This window comes from Candoia aspera, chromosome 1, assembly GCF_035149785.1.
Source record: "Candoia aspera isolate rCanAsp1 chromosome 1, rCanAsp1.hap2, whole genome shotgun sequence".
Taxonomy (NCBI): domain Eukaryota; kingdom Metazoa; phylum Chordata; class Lepidosauria; order Squamata; family Boidae; genus Candoia; species Candoia aspera.
Window position 1 is genome coordinate 51830695 of NC_086153.1, and position 18166 is coordinate 51848860.

The following is an 18166-nucleotide window of genomic DNA, read 5'->3' on the forward strand; positions in this document are numbered from 1 at the left end:
ACACTTTCAATTTTATAAAAGAGAATAAAAGCAGGAGTGAAGCTAGAGTGCAGAGAAAAATGAAACAGTACAAAATGCATGGCTGGAGCCATACTTTTTGCTAAGCCGTTGGGCAGCAGGTTGTTTGGTTTTGATTCAGTATAATGTGCAAATCCAACAAATGCAGGGAGCATGAATGTCTGCAAGGGATCACAGTAGTCAAGCTGGTGGGCACGTCGGTGCAACTGAAGCCCCACCCCTTTTTTACATGCATCACATGTACAATGCATGTAAAAAAGGGGCAGGATTTCAGTCTTGCAGATGGACTGCTATCTTTTTCTACTCCCATGCTCCTGCAGATGCCCCGGCAGGGACTCACTTCTGGCCCTGGATGGGTGTGCCAGAGGGTGCAATCCAAAAAACAGAAACATGAAAATAATAAAATTGATTTAATTTATATTTCCAAATGCATTAGAGATAACTCAGTATGTTTAACTGGTTTACTTCCCATGTATTCATTTTTTTTTCTTTTATAACTGGGTGGTGGCTTTTGTGGGAGCCTCAGACAAGGCTCCTGGGATCCTACCTTGTCTTGGGGCATTCCCAGCTCTGTGCCATGAGTGAACACCACCACTGGGTCTTGTTCTGCAATTTCCCTGATCCTGAAGTGCATGAAAGAATGGTTTCTCATTAGGCAACATTAGGCCGGTCACTGTAGCAATACATTTTGGAAAAATTAATACAAATACAATGTGATTGTGCAAAATAACAGACTCTGGGATGGTTATACCCTCCTATATTTAAATCCTGTGCAGAAATCCTGGCTTTTTTTCCAATTCAGCATATGAATAGCAAGAGATTGTCATAAGTACAAACATAGTTGCCCAATCACGTGCTCTAAGAACTTCTTCAAAACCTATAAACCTGAATGCCAAAATGACAGGTTATATACAGCCTCTGTCACATAAGCCAGCTCAGTGGAGTCAAAGTCCCTTTGGGTCGGCAGTGGAAACTTACCTTTTCCAAATACGATGAACACATAAGCCCAAGGGCTGAATGCAGGATTGCTGAGATCAGGGCTATTCTGGGGCAGACAAGTTATGTCCTGCTGATAGGAAAGGATTAATGACCTGGTCGGCTCATTCGTTGCAATTAGAAACAAGACTCAAACTATTCTGGGGCTAGTTTGATGGCAAGAAGTTGAACAGCAGCTTATCAGAACCCAGCTACTTGTAAGGCTTCATGTAAAATGAGGGATGATGTAAACGTTTTATTTAATTAATTAATTAATTTCTATCCCCCCTTTATTATTCTTATAAATAACTCAGGGCGGTGAACATACCTAATACTCTGTCCTCCTCCTATTTTCCCCACAACAGCCACCCTGTGAGGTGAGTTATCAGATGATAAAACCAGGGACAAGCACTAAACTGGTGGTTCCTCTTTTAGCAGCCAAATGGGCTATGTATTAACTGGCACACAGGCATTTTCAAGGAGGACAGGTTTAGGGAGCAGACCCAGCAGGAATTCGGGGGTGGGGGATGGAGCTTGCATTATTTGACTGCAGCTCAGGCTGCAGGTGTTGTTTTAGCTGCTATGAGGAACAAGAAGATCTAACCTAGGAAGTGCTGCACCAAGGACTTCAAAAAATGTGGGGATTTTTGGCAAGGAAAAGGATATACCTCTTGCATGCTTCTTTTGCTAAGAGTGTTATGATTGGAGTTTGTTCTCCATGCCTGCATGTTTTTGACAAGGAAGAGCCTTTGCCAAAATAACCTATCTTGCTCAGTATCTTTTTTCCAATTCATGATCACCAGTCAGATGCTTCTAGAAAGCAGCGATGAGGTTAGGGAATGCTAGACTCTGGATGTAGTGATCTTGCAGAAAAACAGTGGTACAGGTCTATTCCGTGTTATTGTTTAACTCTTACCATTGAGGTTCAAGAAGAATGGATGAAACTATGCCAAAAGGAAGATAATGAAATTGGTGAAAGACCTTGTAAGGAAGTCCTATCGGCAAAGATTGATGAGATTGCCAGATTTTCTGAGATTTCAGTTTATCACCCCAAAGATTTCACAAGATCTCTTGTCGAGGATGCCAAACTTTCATGAGGTTAGAAAAATCTTGTGAGATACTTTCAGCCATTTATGTATGTCATTTTAGAGTCCAAATGATGTTCAGATACCTAGAAGCACTGTGTTGGCAACCTTTCCCCTAAATAGCCCCAATTACAAATGCTTGGGATGATGTTTTGGAAATATTCTCCTTATGACAGTTTTCCAGGTATACCGACTCCCCTGTCTTTCTTTCACGTTATTCCTATCAATAGCTTTCCTGGAGTTGATGGTAAGGAGTAATAAAGTTGTGTGATAACTCACCCCAAAACTTAATCTTCCCCAGCAGTTTCAGGTAGAGGTTGAACAGCATGCAGAACAAGAGAAAGCTCCTGGGATGCCATAGGTCAATACGTTGAACAATTCCCTAGCACCTCATTCAGGACATGGCCTGACAGTAAGTACTGGAACCACCATTGCTTCTAGGGCTTTATCCACCAGGCATCCAGAAGGATATTGTAGTCAGTAGTATCAAAAGCCATCAAGAGATTCAGGAGAACTGGCTGGTCCACATTCTCTCCATCAAGTTTCCAGACTCCCTTAATCACAGGCCAGTTCCATATCTAAAAGCCTATCACACAAGACAGTAATATAGAAGGCATCAAAGGGTAGTGAGACTATAATTGCTCAATCACCAATCCATTGTCCATCCTGTTTGGTGATATTGGAAATTAGAAACAAATACCCGGGAAGTCACAGGCTTCCTACTCCTGACATCAGGAAAAAAATAAATAAATTTAGAAGTATAAATTCATCTTTGGCTAACAGTTCTCCATAACCCAAGAAGAAGTTTAGTCAAGGAGAGTTCCTATAATTTAAACAGTGCAAATTCACCTCCCCATGTTTTCATGAAGCAGCTATCTTCATGCAAATCAGGACCTGATCATTCTTAGCCTTTTATTATATAGTACATTCCCCTTTGAAAGGAGGAGGAAATTGGGAGAGAAAAAAACTGCCACTATTCAGAAAAAGGCAAAATATATAATCAATTCTTGTAGAAAAATATTTTAATAAAATGCATCAAATATCAAGAAAATATATGTTTAATATTAACATTGTTTGGCAAAAGTAGTTACATACATTTCTGGGATCCACATACATAAGTCTTCTACCACAACTCCTTTCTTTTAGTTTCATTCAGTATATATATATATTTTTAAAAATCCAACGCCCCTGCCCCCATTGCAACTATGATGCTTATCCAAATCAATTCTACAAACAGTAGACATTTCCCCATTCCTTCCAAACTGATCTTAATAGAAGGCACAACTTACCATCAAGATTTCTGTGCACTCCATTGAAATGAATAAAAGGGGCACAAAAAGACTCATTTGAATGGCTCTTACACAGCCCTTTATTCTGCCAAAGCTTTCCATCAACCAATAGCAGGCTTACGCTATAAAATGGGAATCCTCACAGGTGACTATTTAAGAAAAACTAGCACTTCTAATGAAGTCAGTGGTAAAGCAGGATTTAAAATGTCCAATTTCACACTGACATGACCAAGATGAAAAATAAAACATAGATATTATTCCAAAGTGAAAGGGACTGGAAGCCAAAAGCACTTTCCCCAAGAAGATTCAAACAGTTACTTTTCTGAACATGGGTATTTAATTTGTTGACAATAAAATAATAGACAAATGAAGATTTAGATGATTTCCTGAGAATGAGTAGTCCTCAAATCACAACTCCATGAGAGATGCCTCCATTTTATTTCTGCCTTTACTGGTCCCCCATTTAGGAATCACATAAATACAACTAAATTGGGTTCTTTTCCACATTTAAATAGCTCTAATGGTGCAAAATGAAAAGTTAGTTAATGATAAGTCTGTACTACAATGTCTTATGCTGCCACTTCACTAGTTAACTGGAGATGCCAAACTAAAAAATGACATGAAGTTTCTGCAAATTTCCAAACTTGTATCTGCTTTGTGATTCTCCCATCTGTTATGCATCCACCTGGGAATCAGTGCACACCTTCTACTAGTGTCAGAATTACTCATGTGAATTAAAAATTGGCAAAAAAAAATCCCAGGAAGCAGACAGCTGCACATGCGCATTCCCTGAAATGACCGATACTTTTCTCCATTATTACTTTTCTTTTCCCTGCTTTGCATTTACACTTCAGAAAAATAAAGTCAATTCCCTGAGAAATATTTGAGAACTTGCAAGATATCTTTTAGGTGGAAAAAAGAAAAGAGAAGAAATGGGAGAAGAAAGTGCATTTCAGGAGCCTTTTGCCCTCTTTAGACCTGATGAGAGCCCTTGATGAAAAATTCATCTGTAGGTCCTGTAGCTGCCATCTGTTTTTGCTATTTGTTCTGTGTGCATTGGGCCACACACATGCAGGCTTATTGTGTCAATGGTAAGCTGGCCCAAGTGAACATGCTTCTGGTGTGTTGATGCTGCAGGCACACTGACCAGTTGTCAGATGTCATCTGGATCAAGCCAAGAATGTACGGGCCCTCCCTCACTTCATTCCTTCTCTTTTGTGAATACATCTGGGGATATCTCAGATAAATCCAGAAGTCTGGAATCTGGGGATATCTCAGATAAATCCAGAAGTCTGGAATTAGTGTGTTGAAGAGAGAAAGCAGCACAGAGGCAAAAGTCTCTATTTTAGTTCAATATACCATGTTTAAACTAGGGCAAGATTGTTGTGCCTGAATGAGGCCGCTGTAAGTGAGATAGGAGCCATGGGATACATCATGGATAAGTTATCTGGGCAAAACACATGCAGTCAATTCCCGCTCCCTGAACTGTTCCATACCTATTACAAGTTGGAAGCTAAACTAGCTAAGTGATTTTATTAAGGAAATAATAAAAAGGACACACACACTCACAATTCTAAAACACTTCATTTTATAATCACCTTTTTCTTTACATAAACAGAAACACGCCAGTATTTTGTGCGAAAAAATATTTCAAATAAACTTTGCTTATTCTTGATCTGTGTACATTCTGATATACATATGTAACAAGGTTTATGGCACCATAACTAGAACCAGAAAAGGGGGAGGGGGGAATAATTGCTTTTGTTGTATTCCTGCTTCTATATCAAGCCAGTCATCTCTGCACTATTTTTAAAAAAATAGTATTATTGGGTAGCCCGCAGTAACTGGTTTGAACACTCAAAATAAAAATGCTTTCCATTCCCAAAAACTATTATTGCACAAGAAGCCAATAAAGGCATATGGCATAAAATGGTCAAGTCCCTTGGTGTTTAATGTCCTAGCCCACCTACCCACACCCCAAATAGAAAAATAGTACCAGAAGATGAAACACAGGAAATAAAATGGTTTTCTCTAGTCAGAAGGGTGAGAAGTGATTTGCAAATAATTTAAGCTGCTCTGATCATCTTTGCACCAGCAAGCATTTTCCTTCAGTTTTCTTTAGCAAAGTCTTTGCAAACTCACCTGCGGATCTGGTCTTTTTGCTATTACTTTGGCTGGTTGTGTTATTATTTTTTTAAAAATAATAAAGCTGTTCTCAGTCTATGAACCTGCACAGACTACTTAATCATAATCTCTACAAGTAGCTGAACCACCCACCCCCTCAAAAAACAAAAACAAAAACCCTAAATAATATCCAGGATGGTTTTTTTCCCCTCATAAACATATCAACTTTAAAAAGCTGGTTTCTTTTTAAGCCTTTCTCCTTCATCCATTTCTTTGAGAATGGACTTGCAATGGCATTCTGCGCAAAATCTGTGAAGACCTTTTGAAAAAGAGTTTTTTTTATAATATATATAGGCTTTCCCTAGTAAAGCTGAAAAGAAAAAGATCACCCGAGCCTCCCAGTCTCCGGAAAGTTAAAAAAAAAAACAGTCCTGTGTTTCTTTGCTGTCACACGACAGTCTCCACCCCAATCAGCTTTGGTGTAAGAATTCGTGGGGTGACTCCGTTGTTCAAATCTTCTTCGAACTCCAATAACTGTCCCATAAAATTAAGATTGGGAGAAATGATTGGTCGCTTGCCTTTGACAAACTTATAGGCGTCTGTCATAGTCATCCTTGTGTGCTTCATAAGGTAAGCAATGACAATGGTGGCGGAACGGGACACACCAGCCTGGCAGTGGATAAGAAGACCCTTCCCACATTGGTGAGCTTCCTCTGAAAAGATCAGAAACAAAGGGAGACATTGACTTTAACAGGACAAGGCCTTTGAAAGCAATCAAGACATAACGTCATCGTGCAATTCACAGCTTAACATTTCATTGGTCTAGTTTAATGCCAAGGGAAAAACATACGAGCATATATTTAATGCACCCTTCCCAGCCTGATGTCTTCTGGATGTGTTATGATTGCAACTCTGAGAATTCCCAGTGAGCATGAGAATTTCGCATTGGGAAGGAGGAGGAGAAGGAAGAGAAAATAAAATTGGGCATTGATCAGTTTCACTCTGCCCTGGTTTGTTTTTGCTAATACACAAATCAATACAGGTCAAATAAATTCAAAGGATTGCAAGGAAGAATGCTTAGTTAGGATGCAAGCAACAAATGAGAAGAAATTGAGGAAGAACTTGACGGGAGTCGTCTTCTTCACTGCATAGACAGGAGAGCTGGGGAGCAGGAATGAAAGCCCCCAAGCCCAAAGCTTTGCTTGTTCTCAGAGAGACTAATGAACCCAAAAACTGCATTTATATGAATCAGCATTGTTGCTTATGAAGTGTCCAAAAAGTACAAAGTTCATATACTTTTGAGAAATGTGTGCTTTGCTTCTCTCTGCCCCAGAAAGCGATTCTAAAACTTTGTTAGAAAAATGGCTGAGAAGAATCCATTCACCTCTCCTCTCTCCTGCACTCTTCATTTCAGAACATTTCTGCTATTACAACCTCCCATGAAAGTTCATCAGAGTATTGCTGATAATGCATGGCAGGCACACATAGACAGGTTTTAGATAGATAGATAGATAGATAGATAGATAGATAGATAGATAGATAGATAGATAGATAGATAGATAGATAGATATAATGAATTGGTCTAGCTATTTTTCATGGGGCCCAATAGCCCTACATATTGTATCATGACAGAAGTTGAACAACATTTAAGAAAGGAATTGGGAACCTTCAGGCTGGACACTTGTGCAGAAACACAACTCTCAGCATACTTTGTCCCTGGCCATGTTGCTTGGGGAGGCTAGAGACACTAGCAGCATTTGAAAATTCTCCCCCTTTAAGATTTTGTCCTCTATTTCAGAGTCTTCATATGAATCACATACAGACTTGAATGCACACAGGCCAGCAATGCAAGCATTGGTAAAATGGTGACTAGAAGAGATTGAGTACAACTAAGATATACAAACAATGAAGGTCACTACTCTTATACAGCACACATATATTTCTGACTGTTCAAATAAGAATCTCTGCCTGCTGCTATCTGAGTAGTTTCGTGTAACTTAACGTAAAGGAAGTGCTTCGGTATTGCACACCACTTGAAAAAAACAGCAGTGTCTTTGAGATTGATTATACCCTCATGTCTTCCCAGGAAGTCATCATCAGAAAAGAAGTATCTGCAATCTTCTTTGGCAATGTTCAGATCTCTTAATTTTAAATGGGAGAAATCCTACAATTCTATTTATTCCACCACATGGGGTGCATTTATAAGAGAGAAGCAATAGTAATATTTAAAACTTGGTTCTTTTCCTGGCAAGATTTCTCTCTCCACACACATTTTAAACGAAACATAAATTCAGTGCGATTCCTTACATCACTCAAAGCTATCCTAAACAAACCTACCAGCAAAAAAAAAGCAAAAGCAAAAGCCAGGCCAGGATAGTCTCCAGCTTTGGCTAATCCAGAATATAACACTGATAGGATTTAGGAAATGTCATTGTTCTGCAAGTAGCAATTAATGCCAGTCAACCTTTGTGGAGCCCTACAAAGCTAAGCCCTGGTATCCCCTTCCATGTTGGACAATGCAATAAACAATACAAAATTTTTAATGAGCAATCACAAAACTGAGTTTGCTAGTTAGAAAAAAAAGGCCAATTTTATTTTATGGTTTTCAAAGACCGTATCTGCCAGTTAAGAAGTAAAAGGTCTGTTGGAAATTCAACTTACCAGAGCTAGAAATTTGCTGCCTGTTTCGTTTTCCTCTATAACAAACAGCTACATTTAAGTATATTTAAGTTGCAATGTCATAATGGTCATAATGGGACAAGGCTTGGATGGTTAGATATGGCCAAATTCTTATTTTGCTATCTGGGCTCTAGAAAAATGGATTTGGCCTAGAGGCAAAATAATCTTCAGCTGATGGCAGGAGTCATCCTGTTGCCACAACAAAAAGAGAATGGACTATATTTATTTAGCAATAGAACTATTAAGTTGCTAAACAAGAAGTGTGCAACCTGGACCCACTGTCTTCTGAGTGAAAACTACAAAAGAGACATATTTACAGAAACATCAGGTCTATGTTCATTCATTATTCCCATCAATCCCATCTTTATGCCCCAAACTGAACATCACAAGAAAGCAGTGAGGCAAGCTGAAGGATTTAATCAACTTTTCTCAATCTTGTGCCTTTGGCTATATAGGGCTTCAACTATCACAGTCTTCAGCCAGTATGGTCAATGATCATGCTAACTGAAGGATGAGGAAGCTGATGACTAATACATTTGGCCCAAGTTGGGGAATGCTGTCTTAACTTACCTAGGAAAAAAATGTGCTTTTCTATTTCCACAGATAAAATAGCTGCAAGCATTTTAGCTCAATATTATTAGAAATTCTGAAAGCACAATCATTGTACCCTTTAACATTCTGCCCATACCCAAAAGCCAAAATGCATCATGCCAGATACAGCAAGCAATGAGAAAGCATTTCTTTGAACAACATACACATATATAATTCTTGGCATGTTATGAAGTCCCAGATTTCTCTTGCTTTGCTGCAGTTCCCCCTTCATAATCTTTCCTGGTTGTGTTTAACTCTGTCCTATTTATTCACTTTTTCACCAGCCTCTTATCACAAGCCTACTATACAGGATTGTATCACTTGAGATGTTTGCAGAGCAAATGGCATAAAGTTTTGTGTTCTGTAGAAATTATCCTTCCTTCTTGAACTGTATGCTGGGGAAAAGTCCCTCAGAAGATCCTTCAGTGTTCTTAATGAAGGACCAGTAATAAAAGACAAGCAGTTCTCACAGTGTTGATGGACAAACTGGCTAACTTCAAAACAGTTCTGAGGGATCAAAGGAAGACCAAAGAAAGACCCATCTAGCCCAGCATCTTAATCCTAATTCCCATAATCTTAATTCCCATAATCCTGAAATTTTTGTTCATTGTTGGTTTTTAGCAGCTGATATTCTTGTGGCATGCCGCTTCTCATCCTGGAAGCAATAAAACACTACTGCATTTAGCCACTGAGACCTCTATTCTCCATGAATGTGCCTATAACCCCCTGGGAATCCATGGCCATAATCACATGTATGAACCAGATTCAACAGTTTAATCAAGCACTACTATTTTAACATTGTGACTACAATTTCTCAGCTTCTGTATTAGTGAGTTTATGAAGGTGGAGTCCATCTGAGGTGTTTTTCCCAGATCTCTCAGCACCTGGACTGAGTTACTGTTTCTGAGATAACCTGCCAGTTGACTGTCCCAAACATCCCCACAGTCTCTCATAGGCAGGTATGTTGTTCCTTTAAGAGTGTGAGAATACAGAGAAGTGATATTAGCAAACATCTGCAGGATAGCATTAGTATAGTATTCATAAAGAGAGGCTACAATTCCCTGTCAAACCTATGTTCTAACAAAGAACAAAAACACCTTCTATGCCCTAAAAACCTGCAGGAAAAAGCTCAACACTAGAACTGAGTGATCAATTATTTTGGAAATGCAGCCAGAGATAGATAAAGAGCTTCTGTCCAAAGTAGCAACAATCATCCAACCCTCTGGGCACAGATATATTTTTCAACCCAGAACTAAAGTCAGGAAAGCAGCACTTAGAGCAATCTAGCCAAACTGGAAACAAAGGTAGTTACCAATGAATTCAAAAGCCTCTTCGAAATACTGTCTGAGGTTCTGCTTGTTGCTGTCTGTGGCGGGGAGACGTTTGTAGCTGAACAAACCTTTCTCATAATGGTAGAGAGGGAGGTGAGTGGTGACGTTGATTACGTAGCCGATGTTCAACCTCTGGATCTTCTCCAAGTCCTGAGCATCATGTTCATTGCCGAGGAAGAGGAAGGGCAAAATGGGGGTCAGCTCAGCGTTCTCAATGTCAGGAGTGGTAGGGATGGACTGAGGTAGTGTACAGGTCACTGCGGCACCTCCGCCTTCAGGACACTCCTGAAGTTGGAGGGAATTATTGCAGAGGTTTCCATGGTTCTGCTTAAAACTGCTGAGTCCACCTGCAACGAGAGAAAGGGGTTGGGGGTTTTTAATGACAGAGAATAGAAGGGGAGGTCAGGAGCGATTCAGAGCCTCAGTGCTGACATTCCTAGTCCACCAAGCAAAGACATAGCTCCACCCTGTTTCTGAAGCTGTAATTTTCATTTTCTGCCACATGCTGGAAATCCAAATCAAGAAGGCTGCTTGGGAGAGCAAATTACCATGGACCACAAAGTCCAGGAATGTATTTGCTTAGCGGTTACTTCACTGGTGCATCAGTGGCCTCAAAAAAACAGACAAGGTACCTCTGAGTTGCCGTAGATACATGTACTTACTTTACGTATACGTAAACCTCAGCACAGGAAGAACTGGAGTAACTCTGGTTTATATACACCTTTCTGCAGGTTGTTAGCAACTTTCCCACAGATCTCTTAGCCCACAGGAGATGAATCTAGTACCAGGAAACCAAAGTTGAAGCAATGCCTAACTCTGGTTTGTCTGTTGCAGGAAATGGAAACAACACAGAGTTGGTACCTTTTGCTTTTTTTTTCATTCAGAAGGGTAACTTCTGAATAAAACCATTTGGATTTCACAATCCAATTTTCCTTCTAATAAAGTTCCACAAATCTGCTTCACAAAGAAGAGATTACTCAAAGAGAGGATGGTTGAAAGGCAGGGCTACACGCAAGACTGAACATTTCTTTCTAGTGCCTGAGCAGGCTTCAGGATTGCCCTCTGTTCTCTAGCAATCGGGACAACGATTCTGAAGAGAAAAGTAGAAATGTGGAAACTTTATTCCCCTCAATCCAAAATGACTTCAGCTGAGGCTCCCCACCTGCCTGGTTGCCATGGCACTGACACAAAGACATAGAATGACATCAGCTTGGCATGACATCAGCTCTTTGAGTGCAAACAATGCAAGAAGCACCACTTTGTTTAAGGGCTTTTGGTACAACTGTGTGCTTCAGAGTCCATGATGTAATGCTATAACAGGTGGTTGGACCAGCTTTTGCCTAAGAGGGAGAAGGAGGAAAAATACAGCTATGTCTCTTCTGAATGCATAGGAGATTATAGGTGAGGCTGCAACTAACAACAGAGGAACTCTGTCTTTAATTAAAGAGAAATGCTGCTTTTGGCAAACCGGGCAAGCAGACATTTGAAAACTGCAAGATGTCTTGCACACAGCAAAGTCATCTTAACAGAAAGTATTGCTCCCTATAAGCACTCTGAAAGTGAAGAACTGGTAACCTAAAGGCAGTTGTGTTCCCAAACAATTCAGGATAGTCCCACTATTTCATCCACTGATGCTCTTCTGTGCCAAAACAACTTAAAAAAAAGTTTAGACATTCCAAACTAAGTTCTCAAAAAAAAAAACACCCCAAATATACCACTCCGTTAAAAAAAAAGAAAAAAGACTAGCTTGTATTTGAAAGGCAACCATCACGTCCTAGAAAACAGGTGAGGATGTCATGAGAAATCAAGAGTTTGATTATCCTAATAATTTAGCAGTTTGCTCAATTCATTTGAAGATCTTCGCCCCACACCCTCTGTTGGGTTTTGCTACTTTGTTAGCCAACAGAGAAACATTATGATCAAGATCTAAAGTAATTTGACAAAGGCATCTCAGAAAGATCAGATTCTTTTGCTCTGAATTCTATTCAAGCCCTTAAAGGTTTCTTCCTTTCAGTCTGGAGAGAACAGTGGGAGAAACCTTGAAACATTTCAAAAGAGAGATCAGCAGCACCCAATTGCAACTTTGGCTTTAGCCAGAGGAAATCTTTTTTCTTCTCCATATCGTGAACACCCTTAATTTCTTTAACTATCTGCAATGGTTCTTAGGTAGTGGTGCAATTATGAGTTTTTTCATGAAAAAGTTCTGTTCCTAATGATGGCTTGATGGAAAAATGCAACCAATGCACACTTTTCTACTTGCATAATCAAGTTATACCTGCCCCCTAGTCCACACTGAGGTTTTTGTTGTTGTCATTGGGCCTGGAGTAAAAGGCAGGGTCTCTCTCCAAAATGAGGAGCAGCCCAACTGTAAGAAAAGCTTCCATGCTACTTTAGAAAACATGGCTGCAAAACCTGTGGCTCTCTCTAGACATTGCTAACAATATATCCTTCATCATTGGCCAAGTTCTTTGGAGGTGGTGTGTGTTGTGGTTCAGCAACATTTGAAAGGCCACCCATTCTCCAACTCCCTATAAAAGATTTCAGGAACCACTGATGCAAATACAAGCAAAGCTCTGCTGAGTCTTGGAGCATCCACAAGATTAGTGTCCCCACCCCAAGCCACACATTTTAGACATGGTTATAGCAAACTCTTGGTTTAACTGATCTTTGATACAATGAACTGGGAGATGGGCAATGGATTATAAGAGCTAGGAAGACTGGGTGTGCATGTTTCATATTTGAGTTCCTGGTAAAGTGGGGGGAGGCACTAGGAAGATTGGTCAGAGGGGTGGGCAGCAGTGGAGTTAAGGGAGCAAGGCTGGGAAGGAAGAATGGGTGGGTGATGTGCTGGGGCAGTAGCTGAGGAGCAGGGAGGAAAAGTGCTGGGAAGATTGATAGGTCAGGCAGGCAGTTGGATATAAGTTGGCAGCAAATATAATTCTTTCCCCTCACCATGGCTCCTGCCCCAATCCATAGCTCCTTGCTGGCAAAACAATAGGAGAAAAACGGATCCTTCAACAATCCCTAAAGCTGGTGCCAAGAATGATGTCCCTTAGAGAGCTATCTTTGAAGTGCCAGTATTGCAGTCAGTCTCAGATTCAACAAACTCTCCTTCCTCCAAACAGTACTTTAAAATGAGATTCCACTGTAATTCCCAGTTTGATCTCCAGGATCCTAATGTTATTGTATGCCTTTGTACTTGAACACAACCCCTTTTTTTCTTAAGAGAATGAATATCGAGCAATGTCTTCCTTAAAAACCCTTAACAATATTCAACTTTCGCATCCATCACACCTGTACTTATAATGGTTTTGGAGTACAGGAGGAGATGAATGGGAAGAGAACACTGTGAAACTTCCAGCAGAGTTTTAATACGTAAATAAATAAGTATCTTTCCATATCATATTATATGTAGAAGAGTTGGGTTTAGAGCAGTGTTTTTCAGCCTTGGCAACTTTCAGATGTGTGGACTTCAGCTCCCAGAATTCCCCAGCCATGTGTAAGGTCGGAGAACCCAGAAGCAATAGCTAATTGCGACTGGGTACTCTAACCTTACACATCAAGGGGAATGAAAGAGAGAAGATAAATAATGGAGGGACGAGGGATGAGAAGAGAGCAGCTAGCAACAACCCCACTCACAACTGAAAGACTGCGAAGCCACCATCACACAAGCTGTCAACGCAGAGGAAGGGGTGGGACAAAGAAAAGGCAGGAGGTGGGAGGAAGTGGGGTTAGTTGTGGCTTTGACAGCCTGAGAGAAAGACCTAATAAAGAACTTCACATATCCATTGTGGCTTGTGCTGTGAGTTTCTAAAATTAGGCCTTAAAATCATAACTCTCACACCATGTTCTCAGACACAAATTGGTATCTACTGCAGCATGCAGATACACAGAGAAAGGCTGGGGCCCTGGGAGCCCTCTTCAGTCCCAACTTTTCATAGAATCATAAGAGTTGGAAGGTATCTTTGGGGTCATCCAATCCAACCCTCTGCTCACTGCAGGATCCACTAGAGCATCTCTGACATCTTTTTCCTCCCCCTATTTACATGCATTTCCCGTCTGTCATTTCTATTTATGCTTTATGGTTTAAAAATATTCCTACATTTTTTAGAATTAAAATATTCTTTACACAATACACAAAATATGACTGGATTAAAAAATAAATCATCGTAAAAAATAATTACTAGTAAAATTGTGTATTTCAGTTGCACAATAATCATAGGAGCTAATAACACTTTTGAAAAGTGTTGTGCAAGAAAACCTTATCAGATGAAGAGTTCATACAAACTCTGAAGTATGTACACTTCTTTTGTACAATTATGGATGTTGGATTTTTGTCATGGACCAGCATGTCTATGCATTACTGATTTTATTCATACAATAAATGTTGATAAGAATAATATGGCATCAAATATTGGGGGAAGATCTTAGCCATGAGGTTCATCTTCAAGATACATCAAAAACACAGCACAGTACATGGGATTTCCAGGTGTTTTAAATGAAAGGCCATTTCAGAGCATCAATGCCATGGTCAAAACTTATTTGGCACATTGCAATAGCTGTGCTTTTGTACTCAGGTTTACTTTTGCTCTGCCATGCTTAGGATTGCTATCTAATACCTAAACTCAGTAGTGGTAAGAATTCATGAGAATCCTATTATTTGTCCCTCAAAGTGCACATACTCCCATTTCCTTGGGGTATAAAAGGCTAGAAACTAGAAGAAGAGGCACTCTACACCTAACTGGCAAGATGAGCTTTGAGCCATGCCCCTCCCAGGATGGAGGCAAGATTCAAAGTCCAAGTAGAACTTCTAGTGGAAATAGGATGGTATTTGCAGCCAGCCAACAGTCCATAAGTGAGGCAGAACTCCTTGGTGCAATTCAAGGTGTTGGGTGTCACCTCTAAAGCCTACATGGACTTTCTCTTAATTGAAAAAAGGCAGTCCCATAAATAACCATGGCTCAGGCCCTGGTTATTTATGGGACTGCCTTTCTCCAATTATCACTACCTGTACCATAAGATGAAACAGATTAAAGAGTCCCATCTTGTAGGATCCTGGAGCCATGCTTTCTCTACCATCACCCCCACCCTCTAGAATATTGTTTCCAGGAGGTTCACCTGGCCCTGACCTTCATGTCCTATGAAAAGCTCTAAAAACCTGCCTTTTGAGACCAGAGGCCAGTGTGATTTGTGATCCCGACACCAGAGGATAGTTGATAGTAAGGTGCATTTTTTCTCCCCAATGTGTTCTATTTGTCTATGTGACTTTATATTGTATATTTACACTCTTTTTGTACATTGACTTGAGTCTTCAGATTTGGTGGCCTACAAATCAAACTAAATAAATCTCAGAGGGAAGCAGAGAAACATGGAGACAGGAGAAAACCAGAGTTTCTGCTGAGTGTTCCTCAAATATTTTTCACAAGAAATACTCATATTTAATCAGCAGTAAATGATATTAACCTCCTGAAGTGGTAACAGGGATTGCCGGTACAGGAAACATCAAATAATCAATGCAAGCCATCTATGTGTGCACATACAAGTGCCCTGCTGTAAAAACTTCTAGTTCTAAAGGAAGAAACTGATAAAAGCAGGAAAATCTCAACCCATCATTCTGTGGGAGAACAGATGGTCTTAATCCCCAGAACAAAATCCTGCTTTAGCATCTCAGAAATTCTGGAAGTACAACAGAGAGCGGAATCTATGATTGTATGCATTATTTTGCTGACCTTTAAATAGGATTTCATTTTCTTTCATCATAGGCAGTTTCTACAATTCAGTTACGTGAATTTATATTTTATACACACATATATCACACTGCCCTTTGGTGGGGGGGGAATGAAATTAGTTTCACTTTATTTGACCAGTCAGTGTCAAGTAACATGTCAGTAAGATCACACTGTGAAAAAGGTGTGTAAGCAAAATGCCAGCATAGAGACAATAGCGTATCTCATGGTTTTCCTGGTGCAGTACTCTCCAAATGCATTGAATCATGTGCTGTCAGGACCATTAGCATGGCCAGTAATTTATTACAGTCTGAATCATTTGGAGAGCAGTACATGGGTAAGGCTGACCTAGAAAATTTTAGACCTTCTACTTAGTCTATAAGTAACATACATGCAAATACAAATACAGTGAAACAGTAGATCCATTTGGGTTGGGGTAGACTGACAATTTGATTATCAACGGTCAGATTCTAAAACCATTGTTTTTATTTTAATTAAAAGTCGAGGGAAAAATGCAGAGATTTCAGTGCCTGCTCTTTATAACTTCCAGAAATACATCCACATTTAAAACATATTTTTAAGAATGTCAGCAACATTCATCCTCAACCATGACGTCTGAGAAGCAACATAGCTGCCCAATTTTTTATAGATCATCTTGCAAAAGCAGAAAGGCCCCACCTAGGAAGGAGAGCCTTTTAAATAATGGAATCTATTTAATTTAGAAGATTCAGGCTTGAAGTTGGCAGTCACATTGAAAGAAGAAAATCGGAAGGGTCCAACAGATATAATGAAAATACGATTTTCAGACAATCTTTGACAATGTGCTGTTAGCCAGAGAGTGAATCAGAGTTATTTCAACATCAAATGCCTGCTTTTTATAACAAGCAAGCCAACTCACAGGCACAGCTGACTGAATCTATCAATATCAAAAATCAACAGAAATTCCCATTTTCTTTCCTATTGTCAATGATGTTACACAACAGTATAGTACACACTGCATAAGCAGTTAAATTATTTCTGGCATTTGTCATTGGCTTCCAGCCTGAAAACAAGCACTGGTCTATCTGGACTTTCCAGAAAGCTCCTATAGATGAACTTTGTCTTTTTAGGCCAGACCATTGCTGAAGATCATGGGGCCTGTGCTGAGTGACATTTTACAGTTTTACAGACTGACTGGTTTAACTCATTCAAAGGGCTTAATCAACCTCTCAGGAATACACTTGGGCTTTCTACTGGTTCAGCTATGTAGTCACAGAACAAAGAGGTGACCCACATTTAGTAAATAATTTCAGGATTTGGGCAAGATATCCTCAGCTTTGTGTGTTAAGTATTCTCCAATATCACCTCTGATATCCATAGGTCATCTTTAGGACCACACTGATGCCAGACATCATCCTCTGAAGCTAACTTGGAAGACAACAAAAAGCTATTTTAAAAAGATAATTGAGATTTACAATTCTAATGTGTTGTGAGTGCCTAAAGGAGGCCTTTTAGACTGAAATGATCTCAAACTACCTTCTTGAAATTTAAGCAGACAAAAAACTTACATAACCCATGTTGGTAGCATTATAAAATCAGATTTCCTCCAGCAGTTACTATTGAACATAGTAGTTTATTCACAAAAGCTTTTGCTTAGATTACCCTCAGAAGAGCCTCTGAGTCAGTGCAGTATAGAAGATAGTGTCTGGAGACAGAAGACTGGTGAGAATTGGGTTTAACTGCCCAATTACCACTGATGAACTAATCTTTGGATTACACTGATCCAAAGTCACCATTCTTAGAGAATTTGTGTTAGACATTCTTCCAAGGAAGAAAAATTTTCAGAGAAATCTCATGGGTATTGTATGGTGGCCAAGATTTTCATAGGTACATAAATGGTATGTCTTTTATTGTACATTTCTGAAACCTCCAGGGTTTCCCCTGTTTCAGTTAAGTCTCAAGAAAGTCATCAGGGAACAAAACTCTTCCCCACTCTTCTTACTCTGTAGCAGTGCTTTTGCCACTACTAAGAGGAAGTCTCACCCTTGAGAGTGTTAGGAAATTTCTCCTTTTCTTATTAGAATGCACAGCAATTGTCCACCCACATTTCCTAACCACAATGTGCTAGAGAATTCTTAAAGGATATTTATGCCTAGCAGTAGTCTATACTATCTTAACTTAAACCTGTCAGGGTCCACATTCCAGAACCAAACTGGATGGAGGTACATATGCACTCTCTCTGGGAAAAATCGGAACTTGCCCTGTTGGGCTCCGTCCTTCTCTTTCTCCATCCCTTCACTGTAGTAGTTGCCCAGAATAAATGGCACAAGGTAACAGTTCTTGTCCAAAGTCCTCATCTGCGGATCTGA

At 39.8% G+C, this 18166-nt stretch overlaps 1 protein-coding gene across 2 annotated transcripts in view; it reads right to left on the bottom strand.

Moving 5' to 3' along the window:
• Positions 1 to 5841: 5841 nt before the first annotated feature.
• DUSP10 (dual specificity phosphatase 10) overlaps positions 5842 to 18166 on the bottom strand; it is a 39207-nt gene continuing 26882 nt past the window's right edge. For both annotated transcript variants that reach the window (XM_063303930.1, XM_063303923.1), the window contains exons 3-4: positions 10074 to 10439; positions 5842 to 6204 (exon numbers count right to left, since the gene is read on the bottom strand). In XM_063303930.1, the coding sequence (XP_063160000.1) occupies positions 5939 to 6204; positions 10074 to 10439 (632 nt within the window). In that variant the 3' untranslated portion in view covers positions 5842 to 5938. The remainder of the gene's footprint in view (positions 6205 to 10073; positions 10440 to 18166) is intronic.